The 21,568-nt window shown below is 36.3% G+C and overlaps 1 protein-coding gene across 3 annotated transcripts in view; it reads left to right on the top strand.

The window, feature by feature from the left end:
• The window catches only part of LOC121313349 (kinesin-like protein KIF13A), a 121,832-nt gene that overhangs the window by 66,624 nt on the left and 33,640 nt on the right, over positions 1-21,568 (top strand). For all 3 annotated transcript variants that reach the window (XM_041245768.1, XM_041245770.1, XM_041245767.1), the window contains exons 7-14: positions 3,097-3,184; positions 11,213-11,347; positions 12,897-13,009; positions 15,839-15,950; positions 16,592-16,804; positions 17,188-17,298; positions 17,565-17,699; positions 20,320-20,450. In XM_041245768.1, coding sequence (XP_041101702.1) covers positions 3,097-3,184; positions 11,213-11,347; positions 12,897-13,009; positions 15,839-15,950; positions 16,592-16,804; positions 17,188-17,298; positions 17,565-17,699; positions 20,320-20,450 — 1,038 coding nt within the window. The remainder of the gene's footprint in view (positions 1-3,096; positions 3,185-11,212; positions 11,348-12,896; positions 13,010-15,838; positions 15,951-16,591; positions 16,805-17,187; positions 17,299-17,564; positions 17,700-20,319; positions 20,451-21,568) is intronic.

Raw genomic sequence — 21,568 nt, 5'->3', positions numbered from 1 at the left:
CCATCCTCGTGTTCAGTAACCTAAATCAAAGATTCAGATAGAGCAACCCACTGTGTAGTGCCTTCTGTTAAATGCAAGCCGGTATTTAAGAGTATGTTTATTTTCCATATTATAGGGGTTTGAAATAATATAAACATTTGGTTATTGTTGGTTGTGTCGCTGTTGTTTCAGGTTTTTACTGCTGCATGTTGAATTATACTGTGACTTTCTGGGGAACATTTAACTATAGAAAAAATAAAATACTGTATTTGCATTAATAGTATAGACAACCCCATCTTATTTAGTTATGTATATTTACTTATGACAAGTCTGTGTGTGAACATCCAGCAGTCTGTTCTTGCATGTTGTGAACAAGTAGAGCAATGGGTCACTTCTTTCTGCTTAACTGTATGACGTGGCCTGACCCGAAGCCTTCAACCCGTTGCATTCCAACAACTTGTCCACAAGTTCCAGAAAAGCTTTAGGAATTGATTGCAATCAAAAAGAAATCAAAACAACACAAAATAAGACAGTGTTCTGCAAACTTACTGGCAAAAAATACCTTTACTCAACATGTGTTTCTTAACATCAGCAAATGTTCGTTTCAGAAATAAAAGATGACAGGAACAGAAAAGCAAGACTTTCACAAGTAAATAATGTTTCTTACAAATCGAAATAAACATATCTGTGTCATGGTTACACTGACCTTGATGAAACTAAATAAAATAAATAAATACCCTTATTGCATTATCAAGCATTACAGCTTGCTGCCCTTAGCAGGGGGGGGGGTGTTTCTTAAAGGCTTGTATTTCTGGGATCTACCAAGATGTTGCACTCAAGAGCAGCACTGGGGCTCTGGTTATGCCACTGGGCTGCTGTGTAGGTGTAAAGTCACAGTACTGATTTGTACTGATTATTTACAGGGCACTGGGCTGTAGTTTTATTTTCTAAAAACATAGTTAACTGCCATTAGACGCTTAACCCTTTATGGATGTCAGGAGGCAGTGTGGTCCAGCGCTTAAAGAAGCAGGCTTGTAACCAGCAGGTACCCGCCTCAAATCCAAGCTCAAAACGCTTTGTGATAATGGTCGACTATGAAAGGCACTATATAAAAATAAAGATTATTATTATTATTATTATTATTATCAATCACAATATACTCCTGTACAACATATAATCTAGTGTGTTAATGTAATAAAAATGACACGATATATAAAATAATACATTAAAATAATGTTTGTATGTTCAGGTTAATTATCCTGCATGATTGTCTGGCAACTGCATTCCTTTCAGCCATCAAAGGCCAGGTTTGTCTAGGCCTCAGCAGAGGGGTAACAGCAGGGTGACCATATGGCTCGATGTTCGACTGGACACTTGTTCGTCCTTTCTGGTACTTGTTTTTTTTCCACATATCCTAATAAGAGACAGGTATAAACTGAATGCATTGCTGTGTTGCAAAAATAAATAAATAAACTGTGGAGCCATATGGTATCTTTAATTAAAGCTAGTGAAGGCAGCAACTTGGGTCTTTGCTATCTCTACACCAGCCAGAGCCTAAAACACAAACAGGACCATATAAAATAATAAGAGTTTTATAGCACTTCGCCTTTTTTTCTTTTTAATACACAACCAATAGTTAAGCCTTAATTGTGGTTTTCTGTTTATAGATATTTTTCAGCTTTTGGGTCTATTTTAGTTACTGTATAATCCATTTCATTGAAGCAAGAACAAAGGGCTCCAGAGTCTCGTAATCTTGCTCAGGGTGGCTGCTAAATCTATTATGCTGAAATAATAGTGCACAATGAATCAGATTAACTGCTCATCAAGCGTTGGGATTTTGGATGATGTGACTGTTGGGTCCTAATATAATATAGGTATTTTCATTACTGTAGCTGCATTATCACCAGCATCTTCAGGGGCTCTAAGATGGGCTGTTTCAAATCAATCTTGCTCTTGTAGAACCTGTGGAATACCGGTGGCTACCTCCAGCAAGTGTATTAAATCCTTGTGTCAGTCTTTGAAAACCCATGTCTAGTTGGAATCCAGCGGTGCCCTACAAAAGACTCCCAACAGAAAGTGTAAGCTTCTGAAGAAAGCTAAGCACAGCTGCCTCTTTTCATTGCCAGTTCAGAATGATTATACTGCATGACTGCTCAATGTTTCTTTCTTTTTACATGCAAATATAGTACGGACAGAAAATATGACCCTACACAGTAGTTCTAGTCTGTGTTTATTGGACAAAATAAAATAAGTAGAGAAAAAAAAATTGCATGGAGGGGATCTGATAGTGAAATATTGCCATCATATTGTCAACCCTGAAATGAGAGCACAGCGTATAATGCATTCTGCCATTTTGTGTTATATATTAACTAGTATACAACCAGGAAGGAAAATGTGTTGTAGGAAATTATGCATTACATAAGCAGCATGCAACTGCATTATCTTATGTGCCAAACATAATGGATCAAACAAGCCTGTTTGTTTCCAGTTTGTACATTTTTCAATATCTTCAGGAACTTTCAGTAATGTGTTATGTATTGAGGAAATTAATGTCATCAAGGGAGTCGGATTTTTCTTTTTTATAAGATTAAAAGATATAGGTTTCCCATACCAAATTGTATCCTAACAATTGTGTCTTCGACTCGGCCTGCACAAACTAAACCCTGTCTTGCTCGGCTGAAAACAAAATAGATTCAAGTAAAGACTGTTGACCTTGTCCATTGTGAATTGAACCAAAATAAAGGCACCTGGGAGATGTTAGGAGTATAATTTAATATATGAGAGAGTAGAGAATGCTTTGGTCTAAGTAACCTGGAGCCTGAAACATATTTTATCACCTTTGCTTGTAATTTCAATGCAACAAGTTAACTTAAATCATTGCCAGATTCATAAACTAGAGTTACATCTGGATCTGTGTTGCTTAGAATGATTTGTTGGCTAAAATGTTAGCTTAAAGGGCCGAAAAAAATGTTTTTTAAAAATTGAGAGAAGTAGCTAGAAATGCCTACCCGTGGTTGAAATTCAATTCAGGCATATCAATTTCCATGGCAGCAGACCCAAGCTGAATTCTACACTTCCAAGTCTTGATTTTCTTTCTTTGCTTCTTTCTTAACCTAGGAGTCGTATCTCCCTGAAGGTTCGGGAGCACAAGGTGTTGGGGCCGTACGTGGATGGTTTGTCTCAGCTTGCGGTCACCTGCTTTGAGGTAGGGTGGAATTCCCAGATTGTGGGAAAACTTTGAAGCCACTGAAGTTGCACTGTCATTCTCCATATTTTATATATTATATATAATATATATATATATATATATAATATATATAGTAATATAGTTACACACAGTACCAGTCAAAAGTTTGAGTACACCTGATTGAAACCAGGTTTTTCATGATTATCTATGCTTTTAACTGTATAAACTTGTCTGTAAACACTTAATATTTCATTATATGATACATGTACTTATATAAGCTGATAATCATAAGTGAATTGCGTTCAAAAATTTAATTTTTAAATGAAAATGTAAATCTTGTCAATTTCAAAGAAATGGCCACCCAAAGCAAGGGGATTTCAGTCTGAAGGCCAAGTCAGTTAAAAGTCGGAAACATGAAAGTCGGATAACACAGTGTTAGAACACTAGCCTAAGTATAAAAGTGTCTTTGTTAGATGTTCTCCGAGTTAACTAGCATGTTACCTAATTAATCTTTTGTCACCAATTATTGTTAACACGTGAGGATCCATGATTACCACAAGTATAGGTAGCATAGGCACAAGTTTGTCATTCCTGAATGTAAGGGAGCAGGAAATGGCAAAGTACGCTCAGTTAAGCAAAGAAAAAGACAGTCTGTAATTACTTTAAGAAATGAAGGTCAATCTTTAAGACAAATCTTAAGAACTTTGCAAGTGTCTGTAACTGCTGTGGTCAAGACCATCAAACGATTTGAAGAAACTGGCACTCATGAGGACCAAACAAGGTCAGGCAGGCCAAGGGTGACCTCAGAATCAGAGAAGAAGTTCATTCGAGTCACAAATCTCAGAAACCGGCAATTAACTGCCCCTGAGGTACAAGCTCAGCTAAATGCTACTAGAAGTACAGACTGGAAGAATTGCTGCAAAGAAACCATTGTTAAGAGTGCAGAATAAGAATATTGGTTACAAAGAAATCCAGGAATGGCTACGAAGAGAGCCTCTGGGAAGGCACAGACTAATATTTTAAACGTAGGGTATTATTTACATTTTTTGTAAATTAGCAAATAAGTGATATTTAACACATGAACCTGACATTTAAATGCAGCAATCTAGTAAAGTTACAACAACAACAAAAATAAACACCACAGTCGCTAAGGTATTAGCGGATTAGAAAGAAATCATATTGTGTGTACAGTACTTGTTGGGAAGATTACTGTTTAGAAGCATTTCAAGACAAACTTACACTGACAAAAAATGTAATGTTTTTTTTTTTCTTTTGATGTTGGTGTTCCTAACCTAGTTTGCTATTTACCATATTTACAGTTTATATATATATATAAAAACACTGTGCAGTATCAAAATGTTGTTAATGGTTTGAACAGAAGAGATATTAGTTGTTTGTTTTACATGCACTGTCCATCGATTTGTGAAACTTAAAAGATGAAGATTGACAAATATGTATATAATGATAGATATGAAATGCTTATATATAAGATTATGTGTACACTATTTTATTGTTATTTTAAAATAAAATACAGACTGTAAATGTCATGGTAATGTGTGTTTATGTATTAATGTATTTATGTATTTATTTTTCAGTGAGAGTAGTAAAGAAAAAGGGAAAGAATGTTGTTCTCCCAAAAAAAGTCATGTTAGATGAGGAAAAGTAGCAGTAAAATGTTGTGCACTGTTTAAATGTTTTCTTTTGTTTTTTTTTAAGTATATAATAGAAATAAACAAAAGAAAAAACATTTTATCTTTGCAGAATTTGATGGAGCCTACTGTAACTATTGCGTGCATTTTGGTAGAAAAACAAAATACAAATGCAGAGAAACTTGACTGGTTATACACAAGCCCTTTTAAAAAGCTGAGATTCAGCAGTAACAAAAGTAAAAAGAACGTTAAGAAAAATCAGAATTCCACAAAGCAGCAGTAATGGTTGGCTGATTGCATATCTGTGATCTAACAAACTAAAACACCTGTACATCAAGAGTTGGACTCTGCTTATAGATAGAGTGAGCAAAAAAGGCAAAAGCTATATTTATATTTGAATAACTCCCAAGTATTGCTTATTATAGTTGCATTCTTAGTATGTTACTTAAATTTACTAGCAAAACTGCACTGAAAGGGACATTTCCTTACATTATAGCCCCTTTCACACTGGCATGCTCTACTTGGGTCGGAACCTACCCAGGTAGGACCTGGTGTTATGCAGGCCGGATACGCAATTTCACACTGCTTTTGATAAAGCAGGGTTGACCTGGGTGACAGACACAGGTAAACAATACATATATCAATGCCCCGGAAGCAGCTTGTTACAGACACTTCCATCCAAGCTTCTCTGGATTGAACCGTCAGCCCAAATGCTAATCAGACAAAAATATTGCTTCATCCCTGCTGCAATCTGGCTCATGGTGTGTCTCGAGCAACAAAAATATGGCTGAACAGAACAAACTAAAACGTTCCTTGCGGAAGTGAAACCTTCACGCAGGCGTGGCTCTTTGTTATTTAGTCTGCTTTCAAGTTTGTCTTGCTCAACCCGGGTCAAAGCGTGTTGATCAACATCCTGAGGTGGGTCGCTGAGACCCAGGTTAACCCGGTATGACCGAGGTACGTGGTTTCACACTGTGTGGGATTGTGGTCGCACGCTACACAGTATTGCAACGGAAATGACTGTCTCACTTGCATCATTAGTTAGCTCGGCAAACTGAACATTAAATTCTATGCTGGAAGAAATTCAAGCACGAATATCAATGTACATTATCGGCCAAAATAACAAAAAAACGCAGATAGCCAATTGTGATTTTTTTTCGTTATATCTGTGCCATGCCGATAGGCTACCTATTATCGGTGCACCCGAAATATATATGCACACACACAGTGGCTCTCAAAAGTATTTACCCCCCTTGGACTTGTCCACATTTTATTGTGTTACAACATGGTTTTTGCAAGTTTTTGCCAGTGATCAACACAAAAAAAAGTCCATAATGTCAAAGTGAAAAATAAAATCTATAAATTATTCTAAATTAATTACAAATATAAAACAGAAAATAATTGATGGCATAAGTATTCACCCCCTTTGCTGTGACACAGCTAAATAAGTTCTGGTGCAACCAATTGTCTTTAGAAGTCACATAATTAGTTGAATGGAGTCCACCCGTGTGCAATTAAGGTGTTTCCCATGATTTCAGGTTAAATACACCTGTCTCTGGGAGGTCCCACAGTTGGTTAGTATATTTCCTAACAAAAACTACACCATGAAGACGAAGGAACTTTCAAAGCAAATCCGGAATAAGGTTCTTCAAAAGCACCAATCAGGGGTAGGATATAAGAACATTTTGACGCAAGCCTAACACCGCACATCATCCTGAGAACACCATCCCTACCATGAAGCATAGTGGTGGCAGCATAATGCTATGTGGATGCTTCTCTGTGTCAGGGCCTGGAAAGCTCATGAAGATAGAGGGCAAAATGGATGCAGCAAAGTACAGAGAAATCCTGGAGGAAAACCTGCTGAAGTCTGCAAGAGACCTGGGACTTGGAAGAAGATTCATCTTCCAGCAGGACAATGAACCCAAACATATAGCCAAAGCCACACTGGAGTGGCTTAAAAACAAAAAGGTCAATGTCCTGGAGTGGCCCAGTCAAAGCCCGCACCTCTTCTAATTGAGAATATGTGGAAAGAGTTGAAAATTGCTTTTCACCAAAGGTCCCCATCAAACTTGACGGAGCTTGAGCAATTTTGCAAAGAAGAATGGGCAAAACTTGCAGTGTCCAGATGTGCAAAGCTGGTACAGAGTTATCCAAATAGACTCATGGCTGTAATTGCTGCCAAAGGTGCCACTACCACATATTGACTTAAGGGGGTGAATACTTATGCAATCAATTATTTTCTATTTTGTATTTGTAATTAATTTAGAACAATTTGTAGATTTTATTTTTCACTTTGACATTGTGGACTTTTTTGTGTTGATCAGTGGCAAAAACTCCTAATTAAATCCATTTTGATTCCGTGTTGTAACACAATAAAATGTGGAAAAGCCCAAGGGGGGTGAATACTTTTGAGAGCCACTGTGTATCAGTGGTCCTCAAAGTAATTTTGGCAGGTGCATAAAGTGATTTTACTTGGATGTTTGAGGGCACGCTGACTATTGCATAGGTTCTTATACACAGTGCCTTCTCGCGACATATTATATATATATATTTTTTTATTTTTTTATAATTTTAGTGGGGTTATTGTCTCGGCAGTAATTGTATGTGCTGCGCTTATTCGTTAAATAATTTACATAAAATACGCAATGCAAATATTTTTAAATAGCATGTTTACACAGATAACCGTGAATAAACTAAAATAAAAAGGGATAGATAGCGTCTCGCTTTGTTTCAATTTGTCAAATTTGTCAACACTACTCTGTTTTAAAGATCGCTCATCTCCAGTACAATTATTCAGAGAAAGTGGATTCTAAATGCTGAAATGTATTATTTTTCTCAATAACAGTCGGCGTAACTCCGTGCTTACCCGGCATATTAACACCAGCCTCTGCTCACGGATGGTTGGACATCTTTCACTTTCCCATTGGCTACTCACTCGCCTTCAGTTTTCATGCAGAATACCATGAACGGCCTCTGCTTGGCTTGTTCATTCATTGTTCATTGGCAGATATTTGACTCTCCTGTTGGTTAAACTTACTGTCAGTACCTGCACGTGAAACAGACACAGTTTATGTCCCGCCTAGCTAACTTATGATTGGGCTTCCGCGAGACAATGCAGATATTCAATTGGTTGATTGTATCGCAAAAGCCATTCAGGAAAAAAAAAAAAGTCATGTAGTTACAAGCACAGCATAAGCTAGCAGCGCTGTCAAGAGACTGCTGTGACGCTTTTGTTGCAAAACGTGTTTAAAGCTTTCTTTAATTTCACAAGCAACGACCCGCCAGAAATGTGTTCACGACCCATAATTTAAGAACAGCTGCCGCGGGCACGATGGCCTGGCTTCACTTGATTTTATAAAATGGTTAGTTTACTGATTTCTAGCCCTGGGATCCTTCACTCTTCATTGTAATAATGGTATAGTGTCATGCAAAGTGCAGCATACCTCGTATTTTGCTTTTCTTGAGCATGCTTAGTTCCTGTTCCTGAGGCTAATAAAGGGCTGCTGAAACATAAACAGAAGAACTTCCTCCCCCTCCTCCAAATGCAGCAGAATTATACAAACACAATTCTTGGTTCTAAAATCAGATAGGGTCAAGTTTGGCTAAAAATACCGATGCCAGTTGTACTTCAAAACTGTTCCCATAGTGAGCCCATTTTAGAAGTGTAACCCTATATCTGTGTTTTCAATTCATACACAGTGAACTGTGAGCTATTAAAAGAAGACTGACAGCAGTGAACTTTTAAATAGTTTGTGATGGATAGATGAACCTCTAAAATGAAGTTGCTATAACAGCTTGTAAACAAAGCAACCAAGAAGTAAAGTGTAGTTATATGGTCTATAACACAGCAGCCCTAAAAATACTTTTATATTTATTATAAATCGTGTGCAAAAAAATCTACCTATCACCAGTCTAGTACATATTATCCTGTGTACAGATTCTGTCCCATGAATGCAACATACAGCTCCATTTTAAGAAATAAATTATTATATATATATATATATATAATAATATATATATATATATATATATATATATATATATATATATATATATATATATATATATAGTATTTAGTTCCTGAGTACAATCTCTGTTTTTATAGAAAAAGTGTATACAGTATGTATAAGGACTCACTTTGTATAAGATATGGAGGAACACATTTGGAGCTGCCAGCTTCACATTGTGTCTCTGTTACCCAAACTGCACAAGGTGATATCTCTTATACAATATTAGACACCCTACACACACCCTATTAACTAACTATAAAACAAGAATGTCTTTTTAGATGGGAAGCTTCATAAATCAAGAACAAGTGTACTTACTAGGTTTGGTAGAAAACTAGACTTGTTTTAATGTTTTAAACGTCTCCTATTGAGACTCAATTTGCTTTTAACGATCTAAACAGCTGCAGATCTCCTATCAATCCGCCCTACATCTTTTAAACTTGTGCTGTCGTGAACCTAGCACAATAATAAATGATGCACAGCAGACTGAATACAAGATCTGGAGCGAGACATGGAAAGCATGCAAACTCCTACAACTACCAAGTTGTAAAATCAGTTTTCTCACTATCCCTATCCTCTGGGGATAACATTCCCTGCTATGGAGATATAGTGGTGGCAGTCTGGCATGCGTATGTCACCCTTCATGTTACTCCATATATATGGATAAGCACTTCTCCATTTGTCATGAAGGTTGGCATTAAAATTATTTAGCTTAAGTTATTGTGAATTACAGATTCTGGGGCTATATTTATTTATTGCATTTATATAGCTCTTTTTACACAAGTATTGCAAAGCACTGTACAGTGCATAGAAGAAAAAAAGAACAAACCTCAAAACATTTGTATAGCATGTCACACATACAACTGCCATAATCAGACAATTTTAAATAACATATTTAAATAACAGTATAAACATAATACAAAAGCAGCAATTTTAAAGTTACATTAAAACACACTAAGATAAGAAAATTTTATAAAAGTGCATTTTTAGTCTTGACTTGAAAACTGTAATGGTCCCAGCTTCCTTGACAAACTAAGGCAGAGCATTCCATAATTTAGGAGCTCTACAAGAAAAAGCCCTCCCTCTCGTGTTGCTCTTGTTGACCCTCGGAATAACCAGCTGTCCCGTATCCTGTGATCTCAGAGTGCGGTTTGGAAGATATGGGGTCAGTAATTCCTGCAAATAACTAGGTGCTAATCCATACAGGGCCTTGTAAATTAACAGCAACATCTTAAAATCAATTCTATACTGCACAGGGAGTCAGTTTAAAGAGGCCAAAACAGAGGTAATATGTTCACTGTTCCTGATTTTAGTCAGAATTTTAGCGGTGGTATTCTGAACAAGCTGCAAGCGGGATACCACATGTTTTGGGACACCAGACAAAGTGCATTAAAATAATCAATTCCAGATTAAATATGCAGGTGTCTGACTCTCCTTTTCATTCATCTGTCAATATGTATTGGTTACTTTTTTGCTGTCAACAATTTCTTAACAAATTGTGGTTGAACATTTCATTGCAAATTCTTCTTCAGTGCAGTTCTGTACATGCTATTGATATAGCTCATGGTCATCAACATTTTGATCACACTGACAGCTCTTTTGAATTCACAGTTGTGGCAGTATGTCCATAACATTAATCTCTGCTTCCCCATTTTTCTGCTGAACATCTTTTTCTTTGCTTGTATTATATTCTTTGATTTGGAATGTGCAGATAATTGAAAGACAACACCACTGATGAACTAAAGTTAATGCTGCTTCCTGGTACCTAGTCATTTCCTTCATAGTAATTTAAGTGCTCGGTAATAGTCTAGCTGCAGTCAGACCATATGCAAAGGTACCATGATGCAGCTGTTTTTCTAGTATTGTATTAGAAATATTTGTATATCCTGAATTTTTATATATATATCACAGTGACGGGTCAGCAGTAATGCTGAGATAAGAGATTTGATTTTAAATCATGGCTAGCACTGCCAATAATATCTTGATTAAAGTGTGACTCCTCATAAAGTAACCCCTTAAGTCTGAAACTTAAAAACAAATAACACAGTAAGGTGCACCCATATAAGAGGGAAAAGAAAAAGTTCCAGCAAATTAATAATGTGTATTCTGTAGCGCGACTATACAGATCTGAGGGCTGACCTGAAACAAACCCTTCTGTGTGTTTGAAATTTCCCACAATTACATACTATGTTAAATGACATGCTGGCACATAGGGTCTGTAGTATTTAAAGTGTTTCTCGGTTTCAAATTTGAACTCTAAATTCCAGTCTGGAATTCTGAAAGTAACAGTGTTCTTTGGCAGATACTGTATACTTTGCATCCCAGTGCTGAAAAGCACATTCTTTTTGCTAACAGTAACACTGAATATTCTTTCTTGTTTTTTCTTACAGGACATAGAGTCGTTAATGTCGGAAGGTAACAAATCGAGAACAGTGGCTGCTACCAACATGAATGAAGAAAGCAGCCGCTCCCATGCAGTTTTCAGTATCCTCATAACCCAGACACTTTACGACCTACAGTCAGGAGTAAGTGCATTTTTGTCTAGAACTTTAAATATTTCAAGTGCATATTTGGGGTTTTGGGGATTTAAGGTTTTCACACTGGCAGGTGTGACAGTAAAAAGAAGCTCTGTGTACGTGTAACTATAGTAAATGTATTGATTTATAGATGAGTGAAAGCATGTTTATATAATAGACACAGTTGGTTGCATAATGCTGGCTCCAGTGACCGGCCACCAAAACATTCATCTTTAATAACTACGCAACAGTCAGCCATCATTGAACAGCTGGGAATAAAAAATAGAAAGTAATGCTGTCCCCCTGGAGCATCAGCCACACAGTATATAGCCATGTCAATGTATGCTGTTTGGTCTTCATGAACACCTAAATCATATAGTGCAGAACCTGAGCAGACCAGAGGGAAGAAATGATTAAGACATGATTATTAAGCATATTTTGTGGGTCAAATTACCATGATCTTGTGAGTTTAGGGCCACGACTAAAAAGCCTCAAGCACATTTCGGTTGTCTAATTTCATAGATTCTCTCTGAAATGTATGTTTCGAGTGTTTCGAAGGTATGGATAACAGGCACAATGTTCTATATGGGTAGGTCAAAGACCACCTAGGTAGACATGGTTAAACCACTTTCTACCTTTGAAAAATCTATTTGTATTCTTTACCATTACATTTAATACACTTGAGTGGAAAAATGAATTAGTATGTTAATAAATAATGTATTTCTCATTTTGAAATATGTTAGACGGTGGATGTTTTTCAAGCTAGGTAATGAGCCAAGCATGATGAAATTTCCATATATATATATGGCATGATACAGCTTTAATGCGTCATTCATGGCATTGTTTGGATTTTGAGCAAAACCAGTTAAAATGGTTCATCAATAAAATATTAAGAACAGTGCAATTACTGTTAAGCAAGTTACTGTGTGCTTGAAAAGAAAATTGTGAATGTATGATATATATATATATATATATATATATATATATATATATATATATATATATATATATATATATATATAATGTGTCACAAAGGGTTTTCTTATAGTGTACTGGAGGCCTTTTGGCTACTCTGGATCTCTACAGGTTTAAAGTGTTTGTAGTTAACATGATGATTCTGTGAATCGTATCTTTTGCACACTTATGTCTCAAATGTGCAGTTCTGAATGAAACACATTGTTATAGTTTCAAGTATCTTTTATATTAAAACATGATAGTTGGTACTACAATAGATTACAAAAAATATATATTTTTTTGCAAGCCATGCTTTCAGATTATGTTGCAGTTTCCTGGTCATTTTTACTGGTAGAGCGAAGTGTGCCACACCTGTTCAACAGCTTCACCCTGTCATTAATCTATCTCCTGTTGACTGACATGCTTTGTCAGTTATGTGGTACAGATATAATTATTTCCTTATAACAATTGTTTATTTTAAACCTGTATGTTCATGTAGCTATTGTAGTTGTAGAACAGGTAGGATTAATGTAATTATTTTGTTCATTAAAAGGTAAATGAGAAAATAGTGTTCAAATATGTGCTGCCTTTTTGTTTTATTTAGAACTCTGGAGAGAAGGTGAGCAAAGTTAGTTTGGTGGACTTGGCCGGGAGTGAGAGGGCGTCAAAAACGGGAGCAGCGGGGGAGCGACTGAAGGAAGGAAGCAATATAAACAAGTGAGGACTGATATACACTGGTGAACAAATGTAGTGACACTTATTTAAAATGATTTCCGACTTTAGTAGCACACAAAAAAATTAATTGAAGAGGCCGTTTGTCAGAAAGTGTGTCAACAATACTAAGAGGTTTCTTCCGGTTTTGTTTTGGCTGAAGCATGCAATAAAAGTTGCTTTTGATATTTTGAAATGGGAGTGAAAACATCAAGGTTATTGGTCCATAGCCCAGTCAGTTTCCAGTGTGAATCCTTATAAGCATTGCTGGAGTTGAAGAAGTTGGTTAAAAGAAGATGACCATCAAATGCGTAGCTGTTGAAACAGATATTTTTAAAACAGTATCAAAAGAAGCCACTCGGGAAGATGGCCATGCCATAATGAAAAATTAATTCAAGGAGGTGTACATTTATGTGTAACTGACATAATTCCATCCCATTTCTTCTTCTTCTGCTTTGAGAAGCCTTTTCAAAAGCTTTTTTTTTTTTTTTTTTTTTTATTAATTCATGGTAATTAATCTAGACAGAAACACAACAGAGAAGCACACATAATATATTATTGTAGGGTAAGTAACAAGTGAAAAAAAGAAATACATAAATAGGGCTATATGTTCTAATCCAAGGCTATCAATGTAACATGGCCAGGTCCTGTTGTAGCTGAGTACCCAGGGTCTGGAAGGTATGGCGATTATTTCAGAGAATACTGCAGAGATTAAAATGGACGAGTCCAGGTGCGCGTCCTGGCTGTGCGAAGTAAACAGCCTTTGCTAGGGATTCTAACGAGCATGACACATTGGCTCTGGTGCTCCCGTGGGTTAGAGAAGCAAAACCAGAAGGGGCTGTTTCTCCTGATTGCGTTACAACGAACCCTGCTGGCCAGGCGCCCAGAGAGCTCAAAAGCGGACACCTGCAGGGCTGGCATGTCCTGAGGTCGGTAGCTCGCTGGTATCCACTCTCAAGTTCCTGGGTGTAAAAATAAGTAGCTGGCTTGGTCGTGGGATAGGAAGGTGCCCACTGAACCTTCAGTTCTCCTGAGTTATGTGGGGAATTGCTGCAGTGAGGGGTAAAAAATATTTGACATTTTAAATTGAGCACACTACTTTTTTTTTTTTTTTTAAAGAGTAGTATTTCAGCACCTATTGTGCATTGTTTGACTTGGACCTTTTTTGCAGAATTGTTTCATAGCACAGTTGTTTTTTAATACAATTGTGTTTATTATAATATCACCCCTTTTATCTTGAAACAAAACCCTCTACAGCAATTATTGCACAGTGTAATATTTGTTAATGCGTATCATTTAAGGTTTAACTTAAGTGTTATATTACAGAACATGACTGAGTGATACAAGCACAGGGTGCAAAGCTTTCACTAATTAGTTATATTTTATCAGTTACTTAATTCTTATTTTGCATTAAAAGATGTATTGTGTATCTATCTATACATTTAGAAGTGTTTTTTTATTGGCACCAAATTGTCTTATTTATATATGTGTGTGTGTACGTGTGTAAAAATAAATAAAAAAGAAAACTGAACCACAAGTCTGCTTCACCCAGCTGCGCATATGAATACCTGCAATGAGTACCTGCACTTTTTTGTTGAATTCCCCCCTTGCTTATCTGTATGTGCTCACTAATTTGTCAAGAAAATTGGGGGACCCCTCCATGCCACACGCACAAAACATAACTCTAAGCATTTAACCGTACAGTGGCTCTCAGAAGTATTCACCCCCCCTTGGACTTTACAACATTTTATTGTTACAACATGGAATCAAAATGGATTGCCACTGATCAACACAAAAAAGTCCAGAATGTCAAAGTGATAAATAAAATCTACAAATTGTTCTAAATTAATTACAGATACAAAACAGAAAATAATTGACTGCATAAGTATTTACCCCCTTGAGTCAATATTTGGTAAAGGCACCTTTGGCGGTAATTACAACCATGAGTCTATTTGGATAAGTCTCTACCAGCTTTGCACATCTGGGCACTGCAATTTTTGCCCATGCTTCTTTGCAAAATTGCACAAGCTCCATTAAGTTGGATGGGGACCTTTGGTGAACAGCAATTTTCAACTCTTTCCACATATTCTCAACTGAATCATGGGTTCAGACTGCACAAAGTTAATCAAAATAATGTAAATGTAGGTTGTAGTAGATCTGTCCTTCTGTCCTGTACTTTTTTGTTTTTATCTCTAGAATTTGTGAAAAGAATACACTTTAATAATTACTTGTTTATATGTGTGCTATTAATAAATAAGATTGATACAGTGTTTAACAGGATTTGTAGATTTGTTCTTCAGTGTACTCCTTTAGAACATCACTGTACCTTGTAGTCTAGGTTAAACTTGATCTGACCTGATCATGGAAGGAACTATCACTGGAATCAGATTCTATTTAAAGGGATGCTTAACAAGCTGTCTGCTTATTTGAGTAATCTATTCCAGGAGTTTACCTGTTGTTACAGCTTACAAAGTGTTTGTGGTACCAAATATTTTAAAATACTGTTAGTAAAAAGTGCTACTGGAAAGGAAATCTTTTGCTTTTGCTGCAGTTTCAGATTGGAATGCATTGCCGATGGGACTTAGATCAGAGACTTCCCGTTGTCAGTTAAAATATGTGTTTCATTATCTGAAAAAGCCCTGTGTATGTATAGGATGTTGTGTAGAGTTTTAAACATGTATTCTGTGTGTTTTATGTGATTGTAATTTGTTATTGTTGGACGCTGTTGTAAACGAGCGAACCATGGATTATGGCCTTTTTCCAATAACGTTTTTAAATGAAATGTATTTTGTATTTAATTCCAATGTACGTTTTGGTTCGTGTGTGTACCACTAGGTCCCTTACCACATTGGGGTTGGTTATTTCTGCATTAGCTGACCAGTCAGCGGGGAAGGGGAAAACCAAGTTTGTGCCTTACAGAGACTCAGTTCTTACTTGGCTGCTCAAGGTAAGACAGTAGTTATTATGTAAATAGTTTACCAAATAAATAATTTGGAACCAGCTGCACGCAGACGTGATCCGTTTTTATCTGTCTGATAGTGGCGCAGGAAAATGGTTTCTGCTATCAGTGACACATTTGTAACTTCATACCATTTACATTTTGAAAACCATTATTTACATAAAATGAAATGAGTGCGATGTTTTTTTTAGCAAACATAAGGTACAAATTAAGTCATATGCACTGTACTGCATTTTACACTTTTGGGGAACTGATAATGCTTTAAGATAATATTAATTTAAAATGGCAATTAACTGCAAAGGAAAATTACCTGTTCTGCATGCTGTGTTTATTTTTTCACAACAGGTTTATTTACTGTGATTGTATTTATTTTTTTAATTGTCTGTATTTTATGTAAATATTTGATATGTCTGTGATAATCTTGCTATTGTTCGTATCCATTTCATGATTAGTATCTTTTAGCACCTTTTTTCTCAGTATCACTTATGTGCAAACTGATATTAGTACATTTAATACTTGTCAACATTGCTTAATCAAGTTTGTTTCTTAAAATGTTCCTTAAATCCTTGATGAAACCCTTTCTGAGGTAATAGTCTTAAAGAAGTTGCATTCACTCTCATTTGAAATAGGATAACTTGGGAGGAAACAGCAAAACTGCCATGATAGCTACAGTGAGCCCGGCCGCTGACAACTACGAGGAAACGCTTTCCACTTTGAGATACGCAGACAGGGCCAAGAGGATAGTCAACCACGCCGTGGTGAATGAGGACCCCAACGCCAGGATCATCAGAGAGCTGAGGGAAGAAGTGGAAAAGCTGAGGGAGCAACTATCACAAGCTGAGGTAAAATAAATACATGTGTGTGAAAGAATTTGATTCTGCCAGTTCAGTCAACATAAAAAAGAACAATCATAAAAATGTAATATGTTCATTGTTTTGTGTTTTTGAAACAATCGTTTTTTTATTATTATTACTGATTGGCACTGGGGCAAAAGCTTAGTGAATCTAGCCAAATATTTTAACTCACAAATTAAAAATTCTCTACACCTGAATTTTATATTTAAAAAAAAGGGGGAATTGTATTGTAAATAGATAGGTGTGTCATAATTTGTTATATATTGACACTATGTGAAAAAAAATATACAAATTATCTCAAAGGAATTAATTTTTTTTATTGTGAGTGTGTACCAGTTCAGTGAGAAAGCAATTCTGTTTTGGTGTTTAAGTCAATGAAAGCACCAGAACTGAAAGAAAAACTTGAAGAATCTGAAAAACTTATCCAAGAAATGACTGTAACCTGGGAGGAGAAACTTCGAAAAACTGAAGAAATTGCACAGGTACAATATTCACTGTCTGCCACCACAGTTCAGTTCCATTTAGTTTCTGTATTTGGAGGTTTTTTTTTTTTTTTTTTGTATAGTTCTGAATTTAAAAAAAATAATAATCATAGATAGAGGTTTTAAAAATTCCATGCAAGTTGACCTTTCTAATAGAACTGTAATTGGAATGGTTTGTATAGACCTAGACCTGTAGGGAAGATCTCTTGCACCGTTTTGATGTTAATCATTTTGGACACCCGTGGGAATTGTTTTAATTTCTGCAGGAGAGGCAGAAACAGCTCGAGAGTATGGGAATTTCTCTTGAGTCCTCTGGTATCAAGGTCGGAGAGGATAAATGTTTTCTAGTCAACTTGAATGCCGACCCTGCCCTTAATGAGCTTCTGGTCTACTATTTAAAGGTAAGAACTGGTGTCGTTGCTTCACTAGTGATCATGCAGTCACTAGAAAATGGTATTGCTTGTGGCACTTGGTGTGCTGATAGAAGATAGTTTTATAGGATAACATGCACTTTTACAAAGAGGCCCTGTCTGCTTGCACTTTAATTTGTTTTGTGTGATAAGTTTATGTACTGTAGACTGCATTGAATGAAAAGAAATGGCAGTATTGCAATCACATTGTACTCAAACTACTGAAGTGTTTTAATTCTTTTTTTTTATGATAAACGCCTAATAAATAATTCCTTGCTGTCACAGAAGATAGCTGAGCGAGAGTTAGAAACTTGGGCGCTGAATGTTTTACACCGTATTGTAATTATTGGTTTTGTATGTAAAGGGTTAATTCCCCTCTAGCTGTGTCTGCAGTGGGTCTACATCCAGGTGCCAGCTGACAGAAATGGGCAGTAATAAATATTAATGACTTTCCTTTTTTTTAGACCTGCTGTAGGCATAAAAGAGAAAATCCTCCAGTCCTGATACAAAGGCTGAGAGAAGAGAGTGGATACTCTGTACTCAGAGTAGGACCCTAGAAATTGTGTTTTATTAGTAGTACAGTATTTGCAGTTTTTTTTTTTTTTTTTTTTTTTTTTTAATGGTAACCCTTTTTTTTTGTTAATAGTATTACGGGTGTTTTTGTATGTCGGTTTTCCCAAGTTTCAGTTTATCGGTTTATAATTGTGCATACAGCTTTAAAATGATTTGGTTGCTATCTGGCCTTTCCCATCATCCTTTATGTTTGCAGATATTTAAAGGGGTTGACTGTATGTAACTGTGTGATTGTGGTTTAAGTCAGACTTTATTCCCAATCCTTCTTTACGGGTCTATAGTACATGCTTAGAAGCATTTTACCTTAAAGTTTGTGTTGAGGTTACCCAGTAACAGGGTTGAGTAGGCCTTCCTTTATCTCACTGTTTTTTATAAAAGACATATAACATGATATAGTTTGACACTCCTGAGAGATGTTACAAGTGCAGTAGTTAGTAACCATTTCACACAGTGTTTCAAGGCAATGTGGTATTATTACCAGCACTGTTGGTATAATGGGAACATAGGAATAGTTTGCTTTGATGTCCTTTCCAGTAATGATTAAGTGATCTTTTATCACAGGGATGTCCTTGAGAGGGTTATAATTGAAATCCATTGATGGTTGTTACTCTGCTTTATAAGTCTGTTGCTTCTGTTGTCCTAAAGCAACGAGCTACATAGTAAGGGACAGGAGCACAGTAAAACTAAACTGGGAGGCTGTGTGATCCAGTGGTTGAAGAAAAGAGTTCAAATCCCGGCTCCCCCACTGACTCACTGCCACTTAACATGCTTGTGCGCCGTCTTTTGGGTGAGGCGTTGTTGTAAGTGACTCTGCAGCTGATGCATAGTTCACACACCCCAGTTACTGTAAGTCGCTTTAGGTAATGGTGTCTGCTTAATTATCAAATAATAATAAAACATATAGTTCCAAACTGTAATTACTTAATTGTGGTTATTATTAAGTCATATTGCTGATGTGAGTTTCTTAAAGTATATTCTGATTGAAACATGGAATTTCAGTTGTGTGTATTTTCCCTGAAAGACAATAAAAATAATGTTTTGGGTATCTTGTATCTGCATGGGCAACAGTAGAAACACAGGTCAGACAGCGGGGTGAAGGGCAGTGAGGACCACACTGTTTAAGCCTGGTATTTAAATTGTTCTGGTGTTGTAAGTGACCATTCCTCAAAGATTTCAGGGGAGTTGGAGTTGGAAATCACAAATGAAGTTTGTTCTCTTTTGAGACTGCCTTGTCAGATACAGTTGTGTGTAGTCTGGGATTTTGTAGCACATGCAAATACCCTTACACTTTGCCCATAGTAGATATGAGAGACAGCCCATTTAAACTAAAGTGGAGTTTAGTTTATTAGTTTATTAGTTTTTTTTTTTTTTGTCAATCTATGCCTTAGCAATGATGATACAGCTCTATAAAGTTCTGTTTTGTGTGCGTGCGTGTTTTTTTTTTGTTTGTTTGTTTGTTTTATGTTAAAACAGTGCGGTTGCTATTGTAACCTTGTACTGTAATTTATAAGGTCATACAATGCAGGATTCAATGATAATGTGGCACACGTTAATTCACTGTCTTTGTAAGTGTGTATGATTTGTTATAGTTACCGAAATCGCAGTCAAGAAGAGGATAATTCCGTACCACTTAATTTGCACCAATGAAACATAACCTGGTTTACCATAATTATGGCATATTAAATGCTTAGATGATGAATACGGATGCATTCTTGTAGAACTTAAGGATAAAACAAAATACATTTTGATAAGGAATTGCATTAGTTCTGTTACTTAGTTGAGCATAAGGTGGTTTTCAATAAATACTTTCTGATTTAAACATAGGCCTACTATGTGATAGTCTGGGATATTCGGTCTATTTCAAACAGTAGGTAGGTGTTTATTTTTGGAATTTTTGTATATAATTATTAGTTGAATAAACAGCTACTGAATAAGACCATTTTGATACCTACTTTGCAGGCAGGTAGCAAATCCTCACTACTGTGTGTGTGTGTAAAATGTTATATTTTGTTTTAATGTAAACATTTTATTTTAACAGGAACACAACAGAGTAGGTGCGGACACATCTCAGGACATCCAGTTGTTTGGGATTGGAATTCAGCTAGAGCACTGCATTCTTGAGATTGCTGCAGATGGAGATGTAGCTCTCACTCCAATTGAGAATGCCAGGTAATACCCTCTTAAATTTTACTTTAGTTGAGCACTGAAAAATAAAAATTAAGACACTACAGTCATTCTGTTTAATCTAATAGGACTGAAACAGGATGTGTTTGTTAAGAATATAATAAATGCGCAGTCTGGAATGTGTAACAGTGTCCATTGAATTTTGTTAAAGCAGCAATGAATGACGTACGATGTTGCTACAGGTACTGTAAGGTTAGTCACCATTGCTACAGTTAAGGTTAATGTAAGACAAGGTCAGTTATCTAGACCCTGATGGAAGTTTGCTAATGCTCTCAGGAATCATTGTTTTGTGTATGCAGACTTTTCAATGTGAGTTTTTATAATAGGTCTGTGGCAGGCTGGCGAGTGGATAGAGGCCCAGAGACAGACTGCAGTTCAAAAAAATAACGATTTTATTATAAATAAACACAAAAATAAAGTGCACAAGGGCAAAACAAAAAGGTTCAAACACAAATAAAGCAAAACCAAAAAGCAAAACTTACAAAAAAAATAAGGTTTCCAGGCTGGGCAATGCTTTCACTGGATTCAAAATTTCAAAATTCAACACAACCAACAACCAACAACCAACAACCAACAACCAACAACCAACAACCAACAACCAACAACCAACAACCAACAACCAACAACCAACAACCAACAACCAACAACCTGCTTCCTCAGCTCCCTCCTCCTAATGGGAAGCAGAGGCCTCCTTTTATGTCAGGTGGCTGGGTGCTGATTGATCATTAATTAAGTTAATCATTTAATCAACTAATCAACCCCAGCCACCTGAACATAATAAACCCAGGCAGGTAGGGGAAATTAACCCCATCCCTGCCAATTTCTAAACAGCAGAGCTTTGCTCTGCCACAAGGTCACAGTGGGATGCTTATAACAAAGACATCATTGCTGTAAAAGAGCGTATACGGGTGGGATACTGAATGCTGATCTGCAACAGGAGTCTCATTTATAAAGACTTTTTAATTCAAAGTACTAAAAACCTATACATTAGTGTTAGCGAAAATGATCTTGAAAGGCTATTAACTAATTCTTGGGTTGCCCTATTTCTGCAGCTGTTCAAGAAGTGCACTAAATACCGTAAGCTTCATTGATCTTTTAGAATA

Source organism: Polyodon spathula, chromosome 3, assembly GCF_017654505.1.
Source record: "Polyodon spathula isolate WHYD16114869_AA chromosome 3, ASM1765450v1, whole genome shotgun sequence".
NCBI lineage: Eukaryota > Metazoa > Chordata > Actinopteri > Acipenseriformes > Polyodontidae > Polyodon > Polyodon spathula.
Note: the sequence above shows the minus strand (reverse complement) of the source record. Positions and strands in the feature narration are given on the sequence as shown.